At 47.7% G+C, this 25,257-nt stretch overlaps 1 protein-coding gene across 11 annotated transcripts in view; it reads right to left on the bottom strand.

The window, feature by feature from the left end:
- Positions 1–25,257, bottom strand: part of CELF4 (CUGBP Elav-like family member 4) — a 797,596-nt gene that overhangs the window by 50,199 nt on the left and 722,140 nt on the right. For 7 of the 11 annotated variants that reach the window (XR_013394723.1, XM_077936520.1, XM_077936525.1 and 4 more), the window contains exons 6-9: positions 19,270–19,413; positions 9,301–9,448; positions 8,492–8,641; positions 1,039–1,104 (exon numbers count right to left, since the gene is read on the bottom strand). Coding sequence is in view for 10 of the 11 variants with exons in the window: in XM_077936520.1 (XP_077792646.1) it covers positions 1,039–1,104; positions 8,492–8,641; positions 9,301–9,448; positions 19,270–19,413 (508 nt within the window). In the remaining variant the exon portion in view is untranslated. The remainder of the gene's footprint in view (positions 1–1,038; positions 1,105–8,491; positions 8,642–9,300; positions 9,449–19,269; positions 19,414–25,257) is intronic. The other 4 variants (XM_077936521.1, XM_077936526.1, XM_077936523.1 and 1 more) reach the window with 1 other exon arrangement.

The raw sequence follows: 25,257 nt of genomic DNA, 5'->3' as shown, positions 1-25,257 counted from the left end.
TTAATTATGATTTTCAGTTTGAACTTCTTAATAGAACTCTATCTGATTTTTGTATGGCTTTCTTGTATTCCTGGTTATTCTGTTCCGTGGCTTGGCCATATGGCAGATTTTATTCCAGATGACCTGTTTATTGAGCCCAGATCCTGATCTGTTTGCAGGGAAGTTAGATAAGGATGGCTATTGAAAGAGCATTTCTCATTTTCTTTACTGCAGAAAGTCAGATTTTTTGAGGGGAGGGGGAGCGAGTTTCTTGTGCAGAACTTCCCAGTCAACTACAGCTGTGCAACACAAGTTTGCCGGAACTTGGTTGAATTCCACCTGAAAACTGCGACTAGCTGCCTGAGAAACAGTTTCTATCCAAATGTGATTCTGGTTTTAAACGCAGTGTAAGGTAGTCTTTATGTGAGTATATTGTATTCAATTATGGGGTATCAGAGTTTTTAGGGGCTATAGCTGGGATAGCAGGCTTGTGGGTTTTTGAATGTCTGATGCACTGTATTTTTTGCTCTATAAGACGCACCAGACCATAAGATGCACCTAGTTTTTGGAGGAGGAAAACAAGAAAAAAAAATATTCTGAATCTCAGAAGCCAGAACAGCAAAACAGATCGCTGCGCAGTGAAAGCAGCAATCCCTCTTGCTGTTCTGGCTTCGGGGATAGCTGCGCAGCCTGCATTCGCTCCATAAGACGCACACACATTTCCCCTTACTTTTTAGGAGGGAAAAAGTGAGTCTTATAGAGCAAAAAATACGGTAGATTTTTAAAATTTCGTTGTTCTGTATGGGACAATGACAATAAAGATTATCGTATCGCCAGTCTGAAAGCACCCTTCGTTTCTTTGGGTGCTTGTGACAGAAAGGCAGGGCAAAAATGCAACGATTCAACAAAAGCATTCTCCTATGGGTGTCGCTTCACGGTCTCATTGGGATTCCAAAATAATACAAAGCACAGGCACGCCGTGCCAGTTATGAAGAGCACCCAAATGCATCGGGCATCAGAGAAGTGAAAGGTTTATTGGGGGAAAGTGTTAATACTAACGACCTGCATATTGCTGCACTCCGGCGTAGGCTTGCTGCAAAGGGTCGGCTGCGGTGGGACTCTGTGCTGTGAAGACACAAGGGAGAGAGAAAGAGGAGGGTTAAGGGGTAATGCAAGTAAACTCAGGAGCGCCGGAAGCACCTTCTGGGTCAGCCCAATGACCCAACTAGTCCAGCATCCTGTTCTCACTGTTAAGATATTCCGTTCCACCTTAAGAACAGACATGTGGATTGTTGTATGTCACATGTCTGTTTACACTGCAGCACAGCTTGCTGGGAACTTCTGTTTGTGTATAGCTATTGCTTCCTGCTTCTTGCTTTGGACATGAAAGAGCAGACATGTTTTCTTTTCCTGATGTATGCTGAATAATAAGGATGTGGGTGGTGCTGTGGGTTAAACCACAGAGCCTAGGGCTTGCCGATCAGAAGGTTGGCGGTTCGAATCCCCGCGACAGGGTGAGCTCCCGTTGCTCGGTCCCTGCTCCTGCCAACCTAGCAGTTCAAAAGCACGTCAAGTGCAAGTAGATAAATAGGTACCGCTCCGGCGGGGAAGGTAAACGGCGTTTCCGTGCGCTGCTCTGGTTCGCCAGAAGCGGCTTAGTCATGCTGGCCACATGACCCGGAAGCTGTACGCTGGCTCCCTCGGCCAATAAAGCGAGATGAGCCCCGCAACCCCAGAGTCGGTCATGACTGGACCTAATGGTCAGGGGTCCCTTTACCTTTACCTTAAATATGCTTTAAACAGCTTCTATCTGCTCTTCTGTTGCGAAGAGTTTTTTTTACTCTACTGGCTTGCATGCTCAGCTTCTGAAGGCTTCTGAAACTCAAGTCACAGTTACATGCTGACCCAAGGACCGGAGATTGCCCGGCTACTGGCCAGTGGGCTGGAGCCAGCTGGGGGCCGGCCAATTGCCCCCGCTTCCTTGGAAGCATCCCAACACTCACAGGGGCCGACCAGATGCCCCAATACGAATCCTGCAAGCAGGACCCGGGGGCAAGAACTCTCTCCCCTCCTGCAGTTCCCAGCAACTTGTGTCCAGTAGCATTGCTGGGCGGGGGCCAGAGCAGAGCCATCTTGGCTAGTATGGATGGCTGTCATGGGTGCTTTAGCTGAGATTCATGCATCTCAGGGGGTTGGGCTAGGGACTATTGGGGTCCTTTCCAATTCTATGTTCATCCAACAAGCACACAAAGAGAAAAGGCAAATTAACCTGAAATAATAATAATAATAATAATAATAATAATAATAATAATAATAATAATTTATTTATACCCCGCCCATCTGGCTTGGTTTCCCCAGCCACTCTGGGCGGCTTCCAACAAAACATTAAAATACAATAACCTATTAAACATTAAAAGCTTCCCTAAACAGGGCTGCCTTCAGATGTTTGGTAATTATTCTCTTTGACATCTGAGGGCGTTCCGCAGAGCGGGTGCCACTACCAAGAAGGCCCTCTGCCTGTTTCCCTGTAACCTCACTTCTCGCAGTGAGGGAACCACCAGAAGGCCCTCAGAGCTGGACCTCAGTGTCCGGGCAGAACAATGGAGGTGGAGACGCTCCTTCAGGTATACTGGACCAAGGCCATTTAGGGCTTTAAAGGTCAGCACCAACACTTTGAATTGTGCTCGGAAACGTACTGGGAGGCAGTGTAGGTCTTTCAAGACTGATGTTATATGGTCTCGGCGGCCGCTCCCAGTCACCAGTCTAGCTGCCGCATTCTGGATTAGTTGTAGTTTCCGGGTCACCTTCAAAGGTAGCCCCACGTAGAGCGCATTGCAGTAGTCCAAGTGGGAGATAACTAGGACATGCACCACTCTGGTGAGACAGTCTGCGGGCAGGGAGGGTCTCAGCCTGCATACCAATAGCTCAAGACCTTCCTTTCTCATACCCTCTCCCCCCCTGGGTAGGGAGAAGTCCGCAAAAAAGATATCCGTTGAATGAGCTCTTCCTCGGGTGTGCAGCAATAAAATATTTAAAGCATAGCTTGGCTGAACCTCCTACCCCCTAATGTCACCTTGGCCCTAATATTTCACTTCTTATTAGGAGCTTAATTTGTATTTATCGGTGCTGCTAGGTTCTACATTTATGCAGTCCCCCTGGCTTTGTACTTTTTAAGACAGCCCCTTAGGGGGATCAGGGCCATTCATCCCTTCCCTCTCCACCTCATTGCTTCTCTCCTGTCTGCGGAAGTGGAACATCACCCGGAGACGAGGACTCAGGTAGAGCGGAAGGAGAAGCCTCAAAAGAATTTGCCTGGCTACCCTTGGCTTGTCCTAGAAGAGGCAGCTGGCAAATCCTAGGGAAGGGTCAGCGCTAAGATGGGTGCCCCCAAACTGCTGTTGCACAAAGTGATGCATTGCTTCTGTAAAACAGGAGTGCCGACTTGTGCCAAGTCATAATGACGTCATAATTTTTTTGCTGTGGGTGCCCATGGGTGCCTGACTTCCTCTCCCTGCCTTGGCTGCGGCTGAGTCCATGTGCCACCCGCCACAGCTGCCGCACTGTTTCTGCTCTGCTGCAGTTCGCCTTCCTCCAAAAGCTCCGCTAGTTGTCTCGCTGCCTACTTACATTATTCCACCCGATTCATTTCATTGCAAAGGAAGCACAATGCAAATGGGGGGAAAACAAGTATGTACAGTGGTACCTCAGGTTACAGGTGCTTCAGGTTACAGACTCCGCTAATCCAGAAATAGTACCTTGGGTTAAGAACTTTGCTTCAGGATGAGAACAGAAATCGTGCTCCGGCGGCAACAAGAGGCCCCATTAGCTCAAGTGGTGCTTCAGGTTAAGAACAGTTTCAGGTTAAGAACGGACCTCCGGAATGAATTAAGTTCTTAACCTGAGGTACCACTGTATTGTTTGTGGACTGCAAGCAGCAACAGCAGCAAACCCTGGTCACGTTTGCAGGTTCAGTTTCCGTCCTGGACAAGGGAGGAATAAGCAAACATTGGCCATTTCTGCCCCCCTTCTTGTTTCTGTTGGAATCCTCCAACATGCCCGAGTATGAATCAGCCTTCGGTGCAAGCCTATCAGAGAAGGAAGGAGGCTTGCCTGGCCTGACGCGTTGCATAGAAAGCAAAATCTGAGCTCGTAAAATGGAAGACTAAGCCGAGCTGATAAAACGGATGTCCAAAGTAACTTCTCTTGTCATCTCAGGGCAAAAGGCCCTTCCCAGGGCAACTGGCTGAGAAGAGGAGTCCGCCTCTCTCTTAATCCCATCATTTCCAAATCCCAGTGGAAAAAAGCTTCTCTCAGCTAGTCGCTTCTTTTGCAAGGCGATCCCGGCCAGCACGAGACCGTGTGACCATGGCGTATAACCTTCCATAAACCTGGAGACATAAAACAAGCCAATGACCTCCTCGACAATCATAAATATGAATTTAACGAAGGCAGCACTTATTCATTAGGTAGGAGTCGAGGAACGACTCCCAAGTCCTTCAAAGAAAGTAGATCTGTTAATGTCACTTTCCCCGAGTGTCTGCCCGGTGCCAGGAAGGAAAAGAAAAACCAAAGTCAGCAGGACGTTGAGTGCTTCGCCCAGGAATGATCCTCAGAAAACCCACAGCGCTGATAGAGTTATCAGCTGACATCGAGGGAGATGTGTGTGACACAAAGGGACAGAGAGCCAGAATGCTGGGCAGAAGCAGCATTTCAAAGGCGATTTCCCCTGAGAAAACCTGCGAGTGCTATAGGGTTTCACCAGCCAGTGTTTAAAAAGAGAGAGTCCAGGCAAAATAATGAGATGTTCTCAGGGGCGGGGAGCCTTCACCGGAAACAGGAGCCCTGGATTTCCTTGGCAGCCCTCTCCTTGGTGGCATCTCAGACCTTCCATTCTCAAGTTACCCTTCCTCTTCAGACAGCCAACGGAAGACAGGAGCACTGGAAGCTGCTTTCTAGTGAGACAGATCAGTGTTTTTTTCCCACCGGCTGGCTGTTGCTCTCCAGAGTTTGAGGCAGGAGCCCTGTCTGCCTTGAACCAGGGATCTAGCTGTCTTATGGAGACCTTTGGAATAAAGTTAAGATCCTAGTCCTCATTGTTCTGGAGAAAGGGCTGATTTAAAGAGAGGCGTAGGAAAATGACTTGTGCCAGGCTAGAGTGGTGCAGCTCAGACCCATGCCTTGGAAGCTTCCTAGTCTATTTGCAAAGGCTTTCTCCTATAGTTCCCATAAGGTAAAGGTAAAGGTAAAGGTAAAGGGACCCCTGTCCATTAGGTTCAGTCGTGGCCGACTCTGGGGTTGCGGCGCTCATCTCGCTTTACTGGCTGGGGGAGCCAGCGTACAGCTTCCGGGTCATGTGGCCAGCATGACTAAGCCGCTTATGGCGAACCAGAGCAGTGCACGGAAACGCTGTTTACCTTCCTGTCAGAGCAGTACCTATTGATCTACTTGCACTTTGACGTGCTTTCGAACTGCTAGGTTGGCAGGAGCTGGGACCGAACAATGGGAGCTCACCCCGTCACGGGGATTTGAACTGCCAACCTTCTGATTGGCAAGTCCTAGGCTCTGTGGTTTAACCCACAGCGCCACCCAGGTCCCATACCTACTCTGAAGTCCTAGCTTCACGCTTCCCTCTCAAAGCACCCAAGATATTTCTATCGTGAGTTTTCTGGACCTGATTCTAGAACCCAGGGCGTGGGTTCTAGAGACCCAGGTCTCCTTATCTGGCCCATGGGAAGCTATCTCGGCCAAACCCCTCACAAGGCAACAGTCAGCCCATGCCTGCCCCCCCATGCCTGACTAGACTGCATCCTTGAACTATGAATTTTTTCAGCATGGGCTAGTGGTTAGAGTGATGGACTGGGACCTGAGAGTCCAGGGTTCAAATCCCCATTCAGTCATGAAGCCCATGGATGTGACCTTGAGCTTCCTTCACAGGGTTGTTGTGAAGATAAATGAGGGGAGGGCAAGTCTCTCTGCCTTAAGCAACTTGGAGGAAAAGGCGGGATAGAAAACAAACAAACAAACAAACAAACAAACAAACAAACAAACAAACAACGTATTTTGCTTATTTGGTGTGTGGGACGGGGCAGGGAGGTATAACAACTTCAGACTTTTGCAGGCTTGGAATATAGCCTCTTGTAAAAAAAAGTGATGACAAACCTAGACAGCATCTTAAAAAGCAGAGACATCACCTTGCCAGCAAAGGTCTGTATAGTCAAAGCTCTGGTTTTCCCAGTAGTGATGTATGGAAGTGAGAGCTGGATCATAAAGAAGGCTGATCACCGAAGAATTGATGCTTTTGAATTATGGTGCTGGAGGAGACTCTGGAGAGTCCCATGGACTGCAAGAAGATCAAACCTCTCCATTCTGAAGGAAATCAGCCCTGAGTGCTCACTGGAAGGAAACATCCTGAAGCTGAGGCTCCAAGACTTTGGCCACCTCATGAGAAGTCTCCCTGGAAAAGACCCTGATGTTGGGAAAGATGGAGGGCACAAGGAGAAGGGGACAACAGAGGACGAGATGGTTGGACAGTGTTCTCGAAGCTACTAACATGAGTTTGACCAAACTGCAGGAGGCAGTGGAAGACAGGAGTGCCTGGCGTGCTCTGGTCCATGGGGTCACGAAGAGTCGGACACGACTAAATGACTAAACAACAACAAAAGTAAAAGTCCTATACGTTGACCGACCCACTTTGCATCCAGGGAGTTCTCAGTGACGGAGCTTGGCCTTTGGGCTGAAGAAGCTTCCTTTCACCTGGATTCAATGCAGCCTTTTTCCTTCTAAGTCTTAACATCCCAGAGCAGATTGCATTAATGCTGCCTCTATACCTCAAATGGCTCCTGACTTCATAAACTGCACGTCTATATTTGCTGATAAGTGCTTTTCCATTCCCCCAAAGCAGTGAGTAGGGTAAGACCTCTTGGCTGGAGGCCTTGCCTTCTAGATTCAGGTCAACCCCTCTCTGCTCAGCGTTACCAGTAGCAGCAGAGGCAGCCATCGTGGTGGGGAGAGGCTGTTGCCGCCACTTTGCCTTAAGAGCCAGCTCCGCAAGGTCAGGATCAAAATAAATAAATAAGCGGGCGAGTGGGAGGGCTCGCTTCACCTTCTGCTTAAATCCAATTTAAATCACTCTCCCCAAGCCTAATCTATATCCATAATTATATCATTTGGTACAACAAGCCTGCGAAAGGTCCTATGAAATTTATGTAGATTAAAATTCATGGGTGCCATACTACGGATCCCCTATTATGAAGATTGATTAGGACAGCTGATGCAGTGATTAAAGAAGTGCGCGTTTACTGTTGTAATTAATTAGGCATTCAGACACAACAATAACGGCAATAACCGGAAGAAAGCGCTGAGCCGGCAGAAAATGGCAACTGGCCCTTGGCTTTGGGGGGCTTTGCTCGGCTGCTTTCGCAAGGGGTTCCAGCGTTATTTTGGGGGAGAGCAGCTGCATTAAATGGCCAGCCATGTGGGCCTTTTTAGGTCAGCAAGATTTTGAACATTAAGAAGGCCAAAGAAGAACATTAACATAAGGACCTAAGAAGATGGACCTGGTCAGTGGACCATCTAGTCCAGTGGCCACCCAAACACTCATAAGAAAATAAAAAGAGTTTGCTGGATCACGCCAACAGCATGCGCTCCAGTGAAAATAGGGACATCCTATTCCATCATCATCATCATTATCATCATTTTATTATTTATACCCTGACCGCGTTGCCCCAGCCACTCTGGGCGACTTCCAACATATCTAAAAACACAATGAAACATCAACCATTAAACAGGGCTGCCTTCAAATGTCTTTTAATAGTCAAATTGTTGTTTATCTGTTTGGCATCTGATGGGAGGGCATTCCACAGGGTGGGTGCCACTACTGAGAAGGCCCTCTGCCTAGTTCCCTCTAACTTCACATCTTGCAGTGAGGGAACTGCCAGAAGGCCCTCGCAGGTGGACCTCAGTGTCTGGGCTGAACGATGGGGATGGAGATGCTTATTCGGGTATACTGGGCCAAGGCCATTTAGGGTTTTAAAGGTCAACACCAACACTTTGAATTGTGCTCAGAAACATACAGGGAGTCAATGTAGATCCTTTAGGACTAGTGTTATATGGTCCAAGTGGCTGTTCCCAGTCACCAGTCTGGTTTTAACTGGATTGTGAGCAAATGTACAGTTAATATTTACCATTTTGAACTGTATTGTGATATTATCTTCCTTAGTGGGCCATGCGAGCTGCTCTTCTGAATAATGGGTTTTTTTTGGTAGGGTAGGGTGGGGGACACTGGGAATGAGTTTTTGGAACCAGGGCAGGGGTTCCAAAATGTTTGGGAACCACTGGGCTTGACAGTAGCTTCTGCGGATTGGAACTGGGTCCAGCAGTCTGGGAGTAGGTGACAGGTCAGTCCAGTGAGTGGGACCTTCTGATCCCTGGGACCCCTGGCCAATGCCTGGCTGCATCGAGTGCCAACAATGGACCTGGGGAGGATATAAGACTTGAGGCTGGTTGGTCTTACCTGGGTAAGGGTGGATGCCGTTGGCAAACACGGCTTCTGCGGCAGGCTGCCCGTTAGCCTGTGGCGGTAGGCCAGTGAAACCATTCACCCCAATGGGAGATGGGATGCTAGGCACGGCTGCTGCGGTGATGCCTGGAGGTGTGCTGCCACCTAGAGGAGGGGTGGAGAAGACAATATGAAAGCTGGATGCCCTGCAGTTGCTAGTACAGTCACACCTTGTGTTGCATTTGCTTCAGGTTGAGCATTTTCAGGTTGCGTCCCGCGGCGACCCGGAAGTACCGGAATGGGTTACTTCCAGGTTTCGCTGCTCGCGCATGTGCAGATGCTCAAAATGACATCACGCACATGCGCAGAAGCGACGAATCACGACCCACGAACGCACAGACGAGCAGACGCGGGTTACATTCTGCTCATGGTGCGAACGGGGCTCCGGAATGGATCCTGTTCGCAACCAGAGGTACTACTGTCTTATTTGTATACTTTCATCTCAAGATTACAGGGCTGTTCACAACAGAAATAGACAAAATGAGAGCAGAAGATACATCATAAAATGAAAGCAAAAGCAAACCAATAACCCCTCCCACAAACAGCCCCACTGCCTGCTCAAGGACCTCACCTAAGAAGGAGAGGTTGGCAACTGGGAAGTAATTACTTAGATTTTCTAAATCCAAGGAGGGTTTCCCGAGGAATGGTTTTATCACGGCCTTCTTCAAGCAGGCAGGGACCGCCCCATCTTGCAAGGAGGCATTAATCCCCTCCCTGGCCCAGCCAGCTGCCCCCCTCTCTGCCAGGTGCGGTGGGCTCCTCACCTGAGGTGGGCGTCATGGGAGCGGCGGCCAGGCCGTTCATGTTTAGCGCTGCCATCTGCTGCATCTGAGCTGCTGCGAAGGCCGCCATGGGGTTTAGGTAGCCGCCTTGCGCCACGGATGCCATAATGGCGGCCTGCTGCTGCATCAGCTGGAACAAAGAGAGCAGGGAAAAAATATCACGCATTCACTGGCGGGGCAGCCCCAGAACGGAGGCGGCCACTGCTGATATCACAGCCACGCATTTCCAGGGCCTTGGAGGGACCCAAGGATACCCACACTTTCTCAACAGAGCAGGTTGAACCCATAAAGACTTTTCAGCTGGTTATAATTACTCAACGTTTGTGTCAATTGCCCCATTCACTGGTTACTTTGCACCAAAGCGAATTTGCACATTGACAAAGCTTTGCTTGGGATTCAGAAGGAAGTGAGAGGTTTTGAGTGGTGGAAGTAGCAGAAGAACAGCTCCTCGCAGCTTTTACCTTGGTTTCGTCTAATCGATGTTCCTTCTGACTGTTCCCCCGTGTGGTGGCTCCTGGAATTTATCTACTCTGGAAGGCCATTTCATCTTACACTTTGCCCAGTCTAGTGCCTTCATAACAAATGCTCCCCTATGGCAACAGGCGGCGCTGTGGTGTAAACCACTGAGCCTTGGGTTTGCCGATCAGAAGGTTGGCAGTTCGAATCCCCGCGACGGGGTGAGCTCCCGTTGCTCGGTCCCTGCTCCTGCCCACCTAGCAGTTCGAAAGCACGTCAAGTGCAAGTAGATAAATAGGTACCACTCCGGTGAGAAGGTAAATGGCGTTTCTGTGCACTACTCTGGTCCGCCAGAAGCGGCTTAGTCATGCTGGCCACATGACCCGGAAAAACTGTCTGCGGACAAATGTCGGCTCCCTTGGCCAGTAAAGCAAGATGAGAGCTGCAACCCCAGAGTCGTCCACGACTGGACCTAATGGTCAGGGGTCCCTTTACCTTTTATGGCAACAGGGGGGCCACAAAATGCTGCAGTGTTGAACTGTTGAACTGCTCCTGTTCCAGGTTGCAGCCAGCCCTGCCCTTTCCCAGGGAATACCCTTCCATTCCTCCACATCCTGAGCTTCCATTTCCCCTCAAGGGTCTATCAGCGTTCTGTAGCCACTGAGCATGCTGCGTTGTTCTTGGGATTCCCCCTCCCCTAAGTTCCCCCTTTCTTTTGATCCTTCTGAAAATCTTGGGGGTCCCCCGCAAATCTGCTGACATTTGCCTCTTGTTCATGAGTGGCATCATTCTGACTATGTAAGGATCAACACTCTAAGCTTGGATGCCGGATGCAGAGGGAATGTGATGGCTTGACCCCGTGTCAGAAACAAATAGGGGAAGTTGGCCTGAACTAATCTAGAATCAGATTATTAAGTATGACTGTGATATTTAATAAATTAAGCACTCAGATGAATTTTGTATTATTGTTAGGAGTTGCTCAGGTTGTATTTTAATTGATTGCCTGATTTTATGTTCATGTGTTATACACTTGGCGTTAGCTGCTCTGAGCCCGGTTTTGGCCGGGAAGGGTGGGCTGTAAATAAAAATTATTATTATTATTATTATTATTATTATTATTATTATTATTATTATTATGCAATCAGGGCAAGTATTTCAGTTTGTCAAATGGAACAATCCTCCTTCTCTTCCCTTTTCATGCAGTTCCACGGATGCTCCTAACACCCTCCAGAGCATTTTTTTTGGAGGGGGGGTATGTGGGGAGACCAGGGTGAGAAGGTGGGGAAAGCCCCATCGCACAATTGGAAGCTCTTCAGCAGGGCTTCCGCTGATGGGACACTTTAGTTAAGAGCAGAAGAAAAGTCTGCTGGATCAGGCCAGTGGCCCGTCTAGTCCAGCATCTGCTTCTCACAGTGGCCAACCAGATGCCTCTTCTGGGAAACCCGCAAGGAGGATTCAAGTGCAAGCGTCCTCTCCTCTCCTGTGGCTTCCAACAGCTGGTATTCCAAAGCATTGCTGCCTCCAGCCATGGAAGCAGAGCACAGCCATCGATAGCCCTCTCCTCCATGAATTGTCTAATCCACTTTTAAAATCATCTAAGTTGGTAGCCATCACTGGGGAAGGGAATTCCACAGTTGAACTATGCACCGAATGAAGAATATTTCTTTTATCCATTGTGAATCTTTAAATACTCAGCTTCACTGGCTGTTCCGTTGTTTAACTCTCTGCTTTACGAAGAAGTACATTCGTTCTTCTTATGCTATATTATTTTGCAATTTTGCAATCCTCCCATAGGAGTCCAGGGTGCTTTGTTTTATCAAGTACAGTCGTACCTTGGATCTTGAACGGCTTAGCCGCTGAATATTTCAGCTCCCAAACGATTGAAAACCAGAAGTGAGCATTCTGGTTTTCAAACTTTTTTCAAAGCAAAATGTCTGATGGGGCTTCCGCGGGTTCTGCACCTCCTCATTTAATTCCTGCAACAACCCTGTGAGGTTAGGCTGAGAAAAAGTGACTGGCCCAATGAGCTTTTTGGCCAACTCTCCCAGTTCAGCACCCTAACCCTGACTCCACACTGGGAGAAATTGCACTACATGCATGACGGCTGTGCAGTTTTGGGAGGAAGAACTTGCCTTATTTGTCCCTCAATCGCTCCATGATCAGGTAGGATTTTATTGTGAGATATGGGCCTTTCTATGCTTTTGAATTATGGTGCTGGAGGAGACTCTTGAGAGTCCCATGGACTGCAAGAAGATCAAACCTATCCATTCTTAAGGAAATTAGCCCTGAGTGCTCACTGGAAGGACACATCGTGAAGCTGAGGCTCCAATACTTTGGCCACCTCATGAGAAGAGAAGACTCCCTGGAAAAGACCCTGATGTTGGGAAAGATGGAGGGCACAAGGAGAAGGGGACGACAGAGGACGAGATGGTTGGACAGTGTTCTCGAAGCTACCAGCATGAGTTTGACCAAACTGCGGGAGGCAGTGGAGGACAGAGGTGCCTGGCGTTCTCTGGTCCATGGGGTCATGAAGAGTCGGACACGACTAAACAACAAGAACAACATGGGCCTTTCTGAGCAGGCCTCCAACAAGTCATGTAACTGAATCAGTTGTGAAGTTTGTATGGAGACTCAAAAGCAACGTTTACAGAATTATGATAGGGTTCTGGTTTCCAAGTTTGCCCTAATCTCACATGATTTTTATCAGTAAAAAATGTGGCTTTCCTATATTTTTGAGATTCCTGTCCTTCCAGAGTATGGAATCCAATATTTGCTTTTGGAATGTGAACATCTGTGGACTATTAAGAAATCTGAACTGAAGATATGGAAATGTATGCTGATTTAAACAATTCATTAATAAATTATTTGGCCAAAATGCATCTGATTAATGGACTAGGATTTCTCCTTACCCAATTACTTTAACTAAACAGCGCTTAGCTACGATGATAAGTGCTTTCAACAGACGTCTTGGGCAGTGTTGAAAAACAGTAATTTGGGATGAGGGCTTTTTTCTTTTTCTGCCATTGTGTCCAATCAGAGTAAAAGTGCTTGCCTATTATCAACTAGGGAGTTGGGTATGCTTAGCTTGGCAAAGAGAAGACTGAGAGTTAACACAGCTATCTTCAAACATCTGCTGTCACATGGAAGATGGAGCAAGCTTGTTTTCTGCCGCTCCGACGATCGATCCCGAACCAATGGATTCAAATTACAAGGAAGGCAAGGAAGAACTATCTGAGGGTAAGAGTGGAACAGACTCCCTTGCAAAGAGATGGACTCCACTGGAGTTTTTAAACAGAGGCTGAATGGCCTTCTCTTCAGGGATTCTTTACCTGTGATTCCTGCTTTGTATGGAGGTGTACTAGATCAGCGGTTCTCAACCTGTGGCTCCCCAGATGTTGTTGGACTACAACTCCCATCATCCCTGAGCTCTGGCCTTGCTGGCTAGGGGTGATGGGAGTTGTAGTTCAACAACATCTGGGGACCCACAGGTTGAGAAAGGCTGTACTAGGTGAATCTTGAGGTCCCTTCCACCCTAGGAGTCTAGGATCTGCTTCATTTGCTCTTGATGATATCAACATGGAGGAAACCCTGATTGGTCATATATCCTCCTCATCATGGGATCCCCAATTGGCTGGGATCACCTATATGGTTACTCCCAGAAGGACAACCCTTTTAAAAAAAATGTCACTGAAGGAGCAGCAGAGCAGGAAAACAGGGTCCAACTACAAACAATGAAGCCATCTGTGTAATTTAAGGGGAGGTGGGAATTATTATTTTGTTATGTACTGAGTTGAATAGGATCCAAAAGGCAGCAGTCTGATTGGTCCTAGAACAATAGGATTCAGAATGCAACAGTCTGATTGGTCCTAGAACAATAGGATTCAGAATGCAGCAGTCTGATTGGTCCTAGAACAATAGGATTCAGAATGCAGCAGTCTGATTGGTCCTAGAACAATAGGATTCAGAATGCAGCAGTCTGATTGGTCCTAGAACAATAGGATTCAGAATGCAGCAGTCTGATTGGTCCTAGAACAGTAGGGTCCAGAATGCAGCAGTCCGATTGGTCCACAGGAACCACCCAATCCAGCTCCAGATGGAAGTGAATCTGCAACCTGATTGGTCTACAGGTGAATCCCGGAATTAGCCAGTCACGTGGGGCCCATTGTGCAAATAATGTATATAAAGCAGACATTTCGGGGGAACTTCCATTCCTCCTCACCACTATGAGCTGAATAGAGAGCATGCAATCCACTCTCGACTCCGAGTATATTTCATATTCCTTCCCGGAAAGCGCTGCTTCTCTCCCCAAAATCAAATCGGGAGAGGACCCAGAGCAGCAATGTTTCTTTGAGTTTATCTCCACATTGTTTAAATTCCATTGGGTGTTGGGATTCAGTGATGGCAAAGCCAAGCAGGCATTGCTGCAACCTTCCAGCCTCCCTTTCCTGGAACTTTTTAATTGGCTGCTGTTGCCAGGCAGGGAATAAGCCGCCCCTCGCTCCCCCCCTACAACCAAGAATTCCCCACACTTGCTGCTGCAATTTTTTTAAAAAAAATGTCCTTAGATCTGTTTGAAAGGAAAAGTGCTAAAGAAAAAAGCTGGACCTTGCTATGATTTCCTGTATCTCAGCACACATCATGTGGGTGTCAAGGTGGCAGCTTCCTGTTTGATTGTTAATTACCCTTTCTTACTGCATGCCGCGTAAGACACTTTCACATTTTAATTAGCGATTTACTCTTCTTTGTAATTACTGATGGAGTGATTAGGAGCCCTTTTCTATTGCTGCACAATGGCAGACCCCCCTCCCCCTTTTCAAGGAGCACACCCGTTCATCTGGTGTCGGTGGAATTTATTTTCTGGATTAGGCAGTGAGCAGGTGATTTTGTAAAGTACACCCGCAACAGGAGCCTGGAAGTGAAACCATGCTGGCCTTTAAGAAACATGGCCTGCGCTCACTCCCCTGTGCGCTTACCTGGGAGTAAGTCACACTGAACCCAACAGCACTTAATTCTGAGTAGAGCAGCGCAGGCTTTCACTGTTGACATGCCAGGGCAAATAATAATAATAATAATAATAATAATAATAATAATAATAATAATAATTTATTATTTATACCCCGCCCATCTGGCTGAGTTTCCCCACCCACTCTGGGCGGCTTCCAACAGAACACTAAAATGCAATAACCTATTAAACATTAAAAGCTTCCCTAAAGAGGGCTGCCTTCAGATGTCTTCTAAAAGTTTGGTAGTTGTTTTTCTCTTTGACATCTGGTGGGAGGGCGTTCCACAGGGCGGGTGCCACTACTGAGAAGGCCCTCTGCCTGGTTCCCTGTAACTTGGCTTCTCGCAATGAGGGAACCGCCAGAAGGCCCTCAGCACTGAACCTCAGTGTCCGGGCAGAATGATGGAGGTTGTGACGCTCCTTCAGATATACTGGACCGAGGCCGTTTAGGGCTTTCAAGGTCAGCACCCACACTTTGAATTGTGCTTGGAAACATACTGGGAGCCAATGTATGTCTTTTAGAAGACATCTGAAGGCAGCCCTGTTTAGGGAAGCTTTTAATGTTTGATGTATTACAGTATTTTAAAATTTTGTTGGAAGCCACCCAGAGTGGCTGGGGAAGCCCAGCCAGATGGGCGGGGTATAAATAATAAATTATGATGATGATGATGATGATGATGATGATGATGATGATGATTATGGTTGGCTCAGCTGCATTTCCTCCTGCTTCCTGTGAGTGGCAAAATTGCCAGACAGGGAAGCCAAATTCAGAAAAGCATTGCAGTGCTTCGAACACCTCAGGAGAGGAAGTCCTATAACCCTGGGAACTGGAGAAGAATTATAAACGAGAGATCTGGCCCTTGAGATGTATCTCTGGGAAGATTTATGGCAGGTGAGCCAATTCCTGTAAGGGTCACGGCTTTCTCCTGTAAAACCTCCTCAGCGTGTCTTGATTTGACACAAGGCCATTACAATAAGCATGGGGAGGGGGCTTTGCCTCCTTATATCTTCCTGCCCGGAATGAGGGGAAGGTCGACCCCTTATTTATTTATTTTGTCTCCTCCTTTCCTAAGGGACCTAAGACGACAAGTAGTTTCCTGCTGGGTGAGACCAAATATTTCTTTGCTTCAGCCCCCTGAGGGATGGGTGTCGTGGCTTGAGTGCCAGACTAGGATCTGGGAGACCAGGGTTCGAGTCCCCACTCGGCCCTGAAGCTCACTTGGGGGGGGGCAGTCGCTGCCTCTCAGCCTGACCTACCTCACAGGGTTATTGTTGATGTGGGGCTTAATGAGGAGGCGGAGAACCATCACCTTGAGCTCCTTAGCAGAAAAGGTGGGATATAAATCCCTAAACAAGCTTGCGTTCCATTTCAGTCTGTGGAATTGGCACTAGTACAGGTAAGGTAAAGGTAAAGGGACCCCTGACAATTAGGTCCAGTCGTGGCCGACTCTGGGGTTGCGGCGCTCATCTCACTTTATTGGCCGAGGGAGCCGGCGTGCAGCTTCTGGGTCATGCGGCCAGCATGACTAAGCCGCTTCTGGCAAACCAGAGCAGCGCACGGAAACGGCGTTTTACCTTCCCGCCGGAGTGGTACCTATTTATCTACTTGCTCTTTGACGTGCTTTCGAACTGCTAGGTTGGCAGGAGCAGGGACCGAACAACGGGAGCTCACCCCGTTGCGGGGATTCGAACCGCTGACCTTCTGATCGGCAAGTCCTAGGCTCTGTGGTTTAACCCATAGCGCCATACTTGCCAAAAACTAGATCGTTTAGTGTGACAGCACTGAGACTTTGGAACTCCCTGCCTATGGATATCAAGCAGGCGTCTTCAGAGCACCCTTTCAGCGCCTGCTTAAAATGTTCTTTTTTAGGTAAATCTACCCAGATGCTTAGAAGGTTGATGTATAGTTTAAATCTGTTTCGGTATTTTAACTTTTTATGTTTCGAAGTATTGCAGTTTGTTCGTTTTACTTGATTTTCTTCTTTTGGCTTTTTGTAAACGCTTTGTGGTTTGTTTTTACAATCAAGCCGTGTGTAAATGAATTAAATAAATATTAAGGTAAAGGGACCCCTGACCGTTAGGTCCAGTCGCGGACGACTTTGGGGTTATGGCACTCATTTCGCTTTACTGGCTGAGGGAGCCAGTGTACAGCTTATGGGTTATGTGGCCAGCATGACTAAGCTGCTTCTGGCGAACTAGAGCAGTGCATGGAAACACCGTTTACCTTCCCACCAGAGTGGTACCTATTTATCTACTTGCACTTTGACGTGCTTTCGAACTGCTAGGTTGGCAGGAGTAGGGACCGAACAACGGGAACTCACCCCGTCGTGGGGATTCAAACCACCAACCTTCTGATCGGCAAGTCCTAGGCTCTGTGGTTTAGACCACAGTGCCACCTGTGTCCCAATAAATATTAAATAAATAGATATCACTTTAAACAGTCACGGCTCCTCCTCCCCCAAGAATTCCGGGAGTTGTGGTTTGTGAAGTGTACTTGGAATTGCAAAGAGACCCCTATTCCCCTCTCAGCATTACTATTCCCAGAGTTTCCTGTGAGCAAGGATTGTCCAACCACTTTGGGAACTGCAGCTCTGTGAGGGGACTAGGCGCCTCCGAACCACTCTCAGCACCTTGAATGAGCTACAGTTCCCAGGAATCTTTGAGGGAAGCCATGACTGTTCATAGTGGAATCAGAGCGCATAAATGTGGATGTGGCTGACATACTCCTTGGATCCTGTACTCCTTGGACCCCGTGGGTCATCCTGCATCCCACCCCCTGCACAGCATAAGGGTCCAACTCTGACCCAAGACTTAAATGACAACACAGCTCCACACCCCGAAAAGTTGGACGGGGTAACTGCTCTTGCTGTTGTCAAATGTAATAAACTAGCAAAACTAGCTGCCACGGTTTTTGGCGTCACATAGTTTTCAGATATGTTCTTATTGTGTTTTAGACACAGATTAAAAAGTCCTGCTGCCACTGTACCTGAAAACAAGTATTTGAGGGCAGTTGTCCACCAGGATTTCCCTCCCTTGCAAATATATGTTTTCAGTTATGTGTTTTAATAGATTGTTGGAAGCTGCCCAGAGCAGCTGGGGCAACCCAGTCAGATGGGTGGCATATAAATATTATTATTATTATTATTATTATTATTATTATTATTATTATTAAGTTATTGACTTGGGTGGCTTCAGAAATAAAAATCTCCCAGGGTTCTTTCTCAAGTTTCTTGTAAATAGTGCGGTGTAGATTCCTCTCTCTCTCTCTCTCTCTCTCTCTCTCTCTCTGTCTCTCTCATATTTTGGAGGTGCCAATCACCCCAGTATCTTGAAGGCAGTGGTCCTACGTGGATTAAGCAAGGCCTCCGGGACAGCACAAAACTGTATCACTCCATTCTTTTTCTTTGTGCATGATGTGGTGATGGAGACAGATAGTAAATGACACAGATAACTGGTCTGATTGAGAAACAGGCTCCCGGCAGGACTGTGGCCCGTTGACACCGGGCGCCGGGACGTGATCCTGTCACTTAGACAACTCTGAGTCTCCTCGGGGTGGTCAGGGCCACCCGCTCAATGTGTGTGTGTTTGTGTGTCCAATGTCCACAGGGATGTGCGATGTTGCAAAGGCAATGTTCTCCCGCTGTCAACCTGATGCTTAGTAGAAAAGGAACGGGGAAGAGAGCGGCTGAAAAATGCCAATGAATGTTGGCCTTTGCACATAGCCACCCAGAGAGGTAGTGTAGTGTAGTGGTTAGAGCATCAGATGAGGAGGCCAAGGTTCAAATCCCCACTCAGCCAGGAAGCTCATTGGTTGACATTGAGCCAATCATCCCCCCTCTCCTTCTCTGGGTTGTGAGGGAAAATGGGAGGATAAATTGTGCCCCCCCCCTTGAGAAAAGGAGCTGCAGTCCATCAAACTCCCTCAGTGGGAGAGATGGGAAACAGGTCTCATTCCATCAACATTCCCGCAGTGCAGAGGGTTGGACTAGTTGGCCCTTGGGGTCCCCACATTACTATGATTCTATGAACTCTGCTGAAACACCAGCTCTGTTAGGCACCTCCTGCGCCCTGAGATGTTTCTACACCAGTTGCCCATTATAAGAAAGACCATTTAACAATCGGTGGCTGGGTTGGCTTTTTTCCTCTTCCCTCCCAGTTTCTTTCCCCTTGCGTGCCAATTAGGTGAGGCCAAGAGGCAATGACTGGCCCAGTGTTGCCCATGGAGCTTCGTGGCTGAGTGGGGATGGGAAACCCGAGGTCCTAGACTGACACTCAAACCACTGCACCACACTGCCTCCCAGGATAAAAAGAGACCGGGATAAGTGTTTGAAGCCCAGCACTAGCACCTGCACATTTGTGACACTTGATGCAGCACAAAGAGTTCTTCCTTGCCTCAGAAATGCCTGTAATGATGAACTACCGGTATGACCTTCCTTCCTGCACAAATGCAATTGATGGGCACACACACACACACGAGCTGTGTCTACACTTACTGCCTGGGCGTAGGCGCCGTAGGCTCCAAACTGTATCGCCATGGGGTTGAACATGCCCATCTGCCCGGCCATTTGCTGCATGCGCCTCATCGTGCGCTCCTTGTCTGTGTCCGCAAACTTGACCACCAGGCTCGACGAGGCCCCCTGCAGAAAGGAAGACAAAACGTCAAGAAGGTGGGCAGAGATTTCCCCTTGTTCAGCTCAGCAGCGTCTGTTAGAAACCACGACAGTCCAGGTGCTCTTAACCTAGAGGATGGACTACTGCAATGCGATCCACGTGGGGCTGCCCTTGAGCCTGGTTTGGGAGCTCCAGCTGGCGATGCTGTGCACTGCTTGAGAAGGACTTTCTTTTATCCCTCCTGAATCTTCTGACATTCAGCATCCTTGAATGTCCATGACATCTACTGTTATGGGAGAGGGAGAAGGCCTTCCAGCAACAGCAGGCCTCTGCACCCTTCCCTCTTCTTCGAGGGTGGGGTGGGGTGCCAACTTTAAATCATCAGCATGCAATTAAAACTCACTCCCCATCCCACGTCCTGGGTTGGATTGAGGTTGAATCCTGACAAGACAGAAGTACTGTTTTTGGGGGACAGGAGGTGGGCAGGTGTGGAGGACTCCCTGATCCGGAATGGGGTAACTGTGCCCCTGAAGGACCAGGTGTGCAGCCTGGGAGTCATTTTGGACTCACAGCTGTCCATGGAGGTGCAGGTCAATTCTGTGTCCAGGGCAGCTGTCTACCAGCTCCATCGGGTACACAGGCTGAGACCCTATCTGCCCGCAGACTGTCTTGCCAGAGTGGTACATGCTCTAGTTATCTCCCAGTTGGACTACTGCAATGCGCTCTATATGGGGCTACATTTGAAGGTGACCCAGAAACTACAACTAATCCAGAATGTGGCAGCTAGACTGGTGACTGGCAGTGGCCGCCGAGACCACATAACACCGGTATTGAAAGACCTACATTGGCTCCCAGTACATTTCCAAGCACAATTCAAAGTGTTGGTGTTGACCTTTAAAGCCCTAAACAGCCTTGGCCCAGTATATCTGAAGGAGCGTCTCCTCCCCCATCGTTCTGCCCGGACACTGAGGTCCAGCGCCGAGGGCCTTCTGGCGGTTCCCTCATTGCGAGAAGTGAAGCTACAGGGAACCAGACAGAGGGCCTTCTTGGTGGTGGTGCTCACCCTGTGGAATGCCCTCAAAGAGAAGAACAACCACCTGACATTTAGAAAACATCTGTAGGCAGCTCTGTTCAGAGAGGTTTTTAATGTGTGACATTTTGAGGTATTTTTAATCTTTGTTGGAAGCCGCCCAGAGTGGCTGGGGAAACCTAGCCAGATGGGTGGGGTTACAAATTAATAATAATAATAATAATAATATGTGCACCACCACATTCTCCAATGCCGGCGAAGCCAGCGGTGTGTTGCGTCCTCCTCCGCAGAGCGTGGGATCACATCGCTTTATCTGCATCCTGTTTTATATGTATTCAACAGCCTCTCCAGATCCACAATAATCAAGCATAAAGAGGTGAGGGATTAACATGCTAAGGAAGCCAATTTTACCCTGTGCGGAGGTTTCACAATAAGAGCCATGTTCCCGGGATTAACAGCACATTCGGGAAGGAAGTGGTTTTCAGTGGTGACGAGTCTCTCTCTCTCTCCCCCCTCCCTTTCTCTCGCTTTGACCTGTCACTCTTCCCCACTCTAATAAATCTATAACCCACTTGAACAATGCAGCAAGGAACAAGGAAGTGAAACAAATGGTTTAGCTAAACAAAGGTAGAGGGGGTGCGAGAGAGAGAGAGAGAGAGAGAGAGAGAAGAGAGAGAGGGATACTCTGTTCAAGGATGCAGAGAGAGCGCTAACTGTGAGTTATTATGAAAGCAAAGCTAGGAAAAGGGGGGTGGAGAATCACCTCCAGTCTCTATCAAGGTTTTTGATTCATGTACAGGAGCGAGTCTTTTCCTTAATCTCCCTCTTCTCCCCTCCCAGTCTCCAAACCACATGACACAGTATTGATCCTTCCCCAAACAGTGCTCTTAATTACACTTCATTGACAAATGAATATTTTTAATGCATACATTTCCTGGCAATTATCACCAGACCGGTCCTTAATTAGATCTCAAGATTCGCTTAATTAATCCTGGATCGGGAGACTGCTTTGGTAACCGGGATCTAATGATCTCAACCTATTTGCAAAAAAAGTTGGAGGCTGAGACCATTGACTGCAAATCTGGCAGCCAAGGGTTGGGGCAGAAGTGGAGGTGGCGAGTTTCCTCCAGTTCTTCTCTTTCCTGGTAGGGGCACAGGATGCCCCCAAAATGTGGTGGGTGCAAATTGGCGACAAGGTGTACAATGGATTGCCACAGGGAATCGGGAACTTTGAGTTTAAAAAAAGATGAAGAATCCTGTTTTCGCAACTGTTGGTTGCAAATGTATGGCATTCAGCAAAAAAACCTTGTATGCATTCATTTAATCAGAGGATGGGGGCAAATCCAGACTTTGCAAATTCTGATGCAAAGCTGACCTGATCTGGGCTACTGTGTAAATGGGAATTTAGTGATTCACCAGGCTTTGCCCTTCTCTGAAGTTTGCCTCGGCTCAAAAAATGCATCGAAAGATGTTTAAAAGGGATATTCTGAGAAAATAGATTTAGAAATGTTTATTCTGTGGGAAATATGTGGGCTTCCATGTCACTCCAAGTTTGCAGAGAACTGAGGAAATGGGACAGAATGACCGCATGCCCAAGTGTAAGAAAAACAGCCACTATTTAACTTTGTGTGCTGAAAGATTGCCCACATGCATAAAAAAGAAGAATTTCTTCAAGCAGTACATTGTTAAAGTACGGAATAGGCTCCCACAAGATGTGATAGTCACGAACTTGGGTTGGCTTTAAGACAGTTGATAAATTTGTGATGGATAAGGCTATCTGTGACTAATAGTGATCGTGGCCATGATGATGGGGGGTTGGACTAGATGACCCTCCGGGTCCCTTCCAACTCTATGATTCTGAGATGACTTTGATCCACTATCCCTCTGAATACCAGTAGCTGGGAATCACAGGTAGCACTTAGTTGCTTTGCGAGGTCTCTTGCTTGGCTACTGTGAGAACAGGACACTAGTTTAGATGGACCTTGGCCAGGAACAGGGCTTATTTGAACACAGCATGTGAGCATAAATCTGTAACCTATAAATATAATGTTTGAAGACTGGGAAAGGTTGTGGAGGAAAGGGGTTAAGTTCACCGCATGCACAGTGTTAAAGGAAAATGTTCTGAAAATGATGTATAGATGGTACTTAACCCCTGTAAAATTAGCAAAGATTTACCATAAGACTGATAACCTATGCTGGAAATGTAAAGAAAAAGAAGGTACTTTTTATCATATGTGGTGGACCTGCCCCAAGGTGAAAGACCTCTGGGAAAAGATATACAATGAATTGAAGAAAATTGTTGAAATATACATTTATTAAGAAACGAGAAGCCTTTCTACTTGGAATAATAGGCCTGGAATTGCCCTAAAAAGATGTTAGATTGTTTTTGTATGCCACAACAGCTGCTAGAATTTTGCTGGCCAAAAATTGGAAATTACAAGAAGTACCAACAATGGAGGAATGGCAGATGAAGATGATGGAATTTTTGGAGCTAGCCGACCTGACTGGAAAAGTCCGTGACCAGAGGGAGAAGGAGCACCAAGAGGAGTGGAAGAAATTCAAAGACTATTTAGCTAAATATCTTAAGATAATATAATTAGAATTACTTGCGAGTACCAAATAGGCCTAGGATTTGAAAATGTGATGTGTAAAATATTATGTTAAAGTTAAAAATGAAAAGAAAGTAAGATGTTAATTGACCAAGTAAATTTTATGGGAAAATAGTTTTGGAAAACTGTTATGGAAACTCAGCCAGGGGGATTTGAGGAAGTCACCCAACAATGTTAACAAAAGTAGAATTATTATAATCAGGATAAATGTTTGTTGGTTTGTTTTTTCTTTTTCCTATCTGCTTGTTATGAACTTGGAAAATTAATTTAAAAAATTGAGGGGAAAAATCTGTAACCTATAGTCTACAGAGATGGAATCCAAGCCTTTTGCATTGACTCCAAGCAACTGAGGTCCCTGAATGGGGATGAAGTCTCCCTTTCAGCCTCTGCTTTTGTAACAGGCCAGTTAAATGCAGAGCTTATCAAAACCCGATCGCTCTCCGCCTGGCAGGGCCGGTTAATGTAGCTCCCTCGGCTGTCTCCCAGCGGCTGGTAATGGATCGCTCCCCTCCGCCGTCCGACCTCAGCATCCTCAAGCCCGGGACCAGGAGGGGAGGATAAAAATGGAGTCACAATTGCTCCGCGCCGTCCTCACTTTGTAATCCCTAATGAGAGACCTCGGTGGGGAAAAACTAATTTCCCAGCCTGTCTGGAGGTGTGAAATAAAGTTCTTCTTGAAAATGAGAGCTTGACAGGTCAGTGGCAAAATTTCATATTCACAGCAAAATAAAATATCCATCCATTGATATTTCATTAAAAGCCATGAAAACAAATCTGGGCCCCCCCTCTCCCGCTCTCTGCCCTATTTCCACCCCCCTCCCTCTGCGCCTGAATGCAATACAAGCCAAGCATAAACTGCACAGAGACAGCAGTTAAATCTTGTTCTCTTTAGGTGAACAATAGCGGCGAAAAGGCCCCACCCGACACTTGCCGGAGCGATTGCTTTGGAAAGTTAAGAGGCTGTATATTGCAAAATAAATAGGCCCCAAAGGGTTAAAAAACCAGTAGGTCCGGCAGATTTTTGTCTCCGGTTCCTGTCAAGGAACTCGCAGGGGCCTCGGGCATCTCTGACTTACGGTTATTTGCATAAATGTAGCTGGCTGGTTCTCTCTCCCTAGGTATAGCATTTCACATTTCTCGGTGCAGAATTCCATTCGGTTTGTCACCCACCCTGGCTCTCCAGAGTGCTGGAATCAGCCCAAATTTACAGGTTACTGTCTCAATGCTGTGAAGCCCGTGGCCCTCCATATATCGTTGAACTTTGCCTGTCAAAGGTCCCGGATTCGATGGGAGAGAGAGCACCGCGCAGTGGTTACAGCGTTGAACTAGGACCTGGAAGGATGGGACACAGGTGGCACTGTGGGTTAAACCACAGAGCCTAGGACTTGCCGATCAGAAGGTCAGTGGTTCGAATCCCTGCAACAGGGTGAGCTCCCGTTGCTCGGTCCCTGCTCCTGCCAACCTAGGAGTTCGAAAGCACGTCAAAGTGCAAGTAGATAAATAGGTACTGCTCCGGCGGGAAGGTAAACGGCGTTTCCATGCACTGCTCCGGTTCGCCAGAAGCGGCTTAGTCATGGTGGCCACATGGCCACATGTCAGCTGTCTGCTGACAAACGCCGGCTCCCTCGGCCTATAGAGCAAGATGAGCGCGCAACCCCAGAGTCAGTCACGACTGGACCTAATGGTCAGGGGTCCCTTTACCCTTTACCTTTACTAGGACCTGGAAGACCAGGGTTAAGTGCCCACTTGGCCATAAGACTCACTGGGTGACCTTGGCAGCCAGCCACTGCCTCTCAGCCTCACCTACCTCTCAGGGCTGGTGTTGTGGGGATTAAATGAGGAGCAAAAACAATGTACACAACCTTGAGCTCCTTGAAGGTGGGATATAAATGCAATGACCAGCAACCACAACAGCCCCTGGCGTCTCTGTGGAGAGCTGCTACCAGTCAGTGTTTACAAGGTGAAGCTAGATGGCCAATGGTTTGACTCACAACAGTTTCCTACTGGTTTAAGATGGGGCGGTTCATAACTACTTCATTCACTCTGTACATGTCTAGGGGGGCATTTTATTCTCCCTGAGCAAGTCAGGTAAAGGTAAAGGTAAAGGTAAAGGTAAAGGTCCAGTCGTGACCGACTCTGGGGTTGCGGCGTTCATCTCACTTTATTGGCCGAGGGAGCCGGCGTACAGCTTCTGGGTCATGTGGCCAGCATGACTAAGCCACTTCTGGTGA

This window comes from Podarcis muralis, chromosome 11, assembly GCF_964188315.1.
Source record: "Podarcis muralis chromosome 11, rPodMur119.hap1.1, whole genome shotgun sequence".
NCBI lineage: Eukaryota > Metazoa > Chordata > Lepidosauria > Squamata > Lacertidae > Podarcis > Podarcis muralis.
The sequence above is the reverse complement of the archived record's forward strand: the minus strand, read 5'-3'. Positions and strand labels throughout refer to the sequence as shown.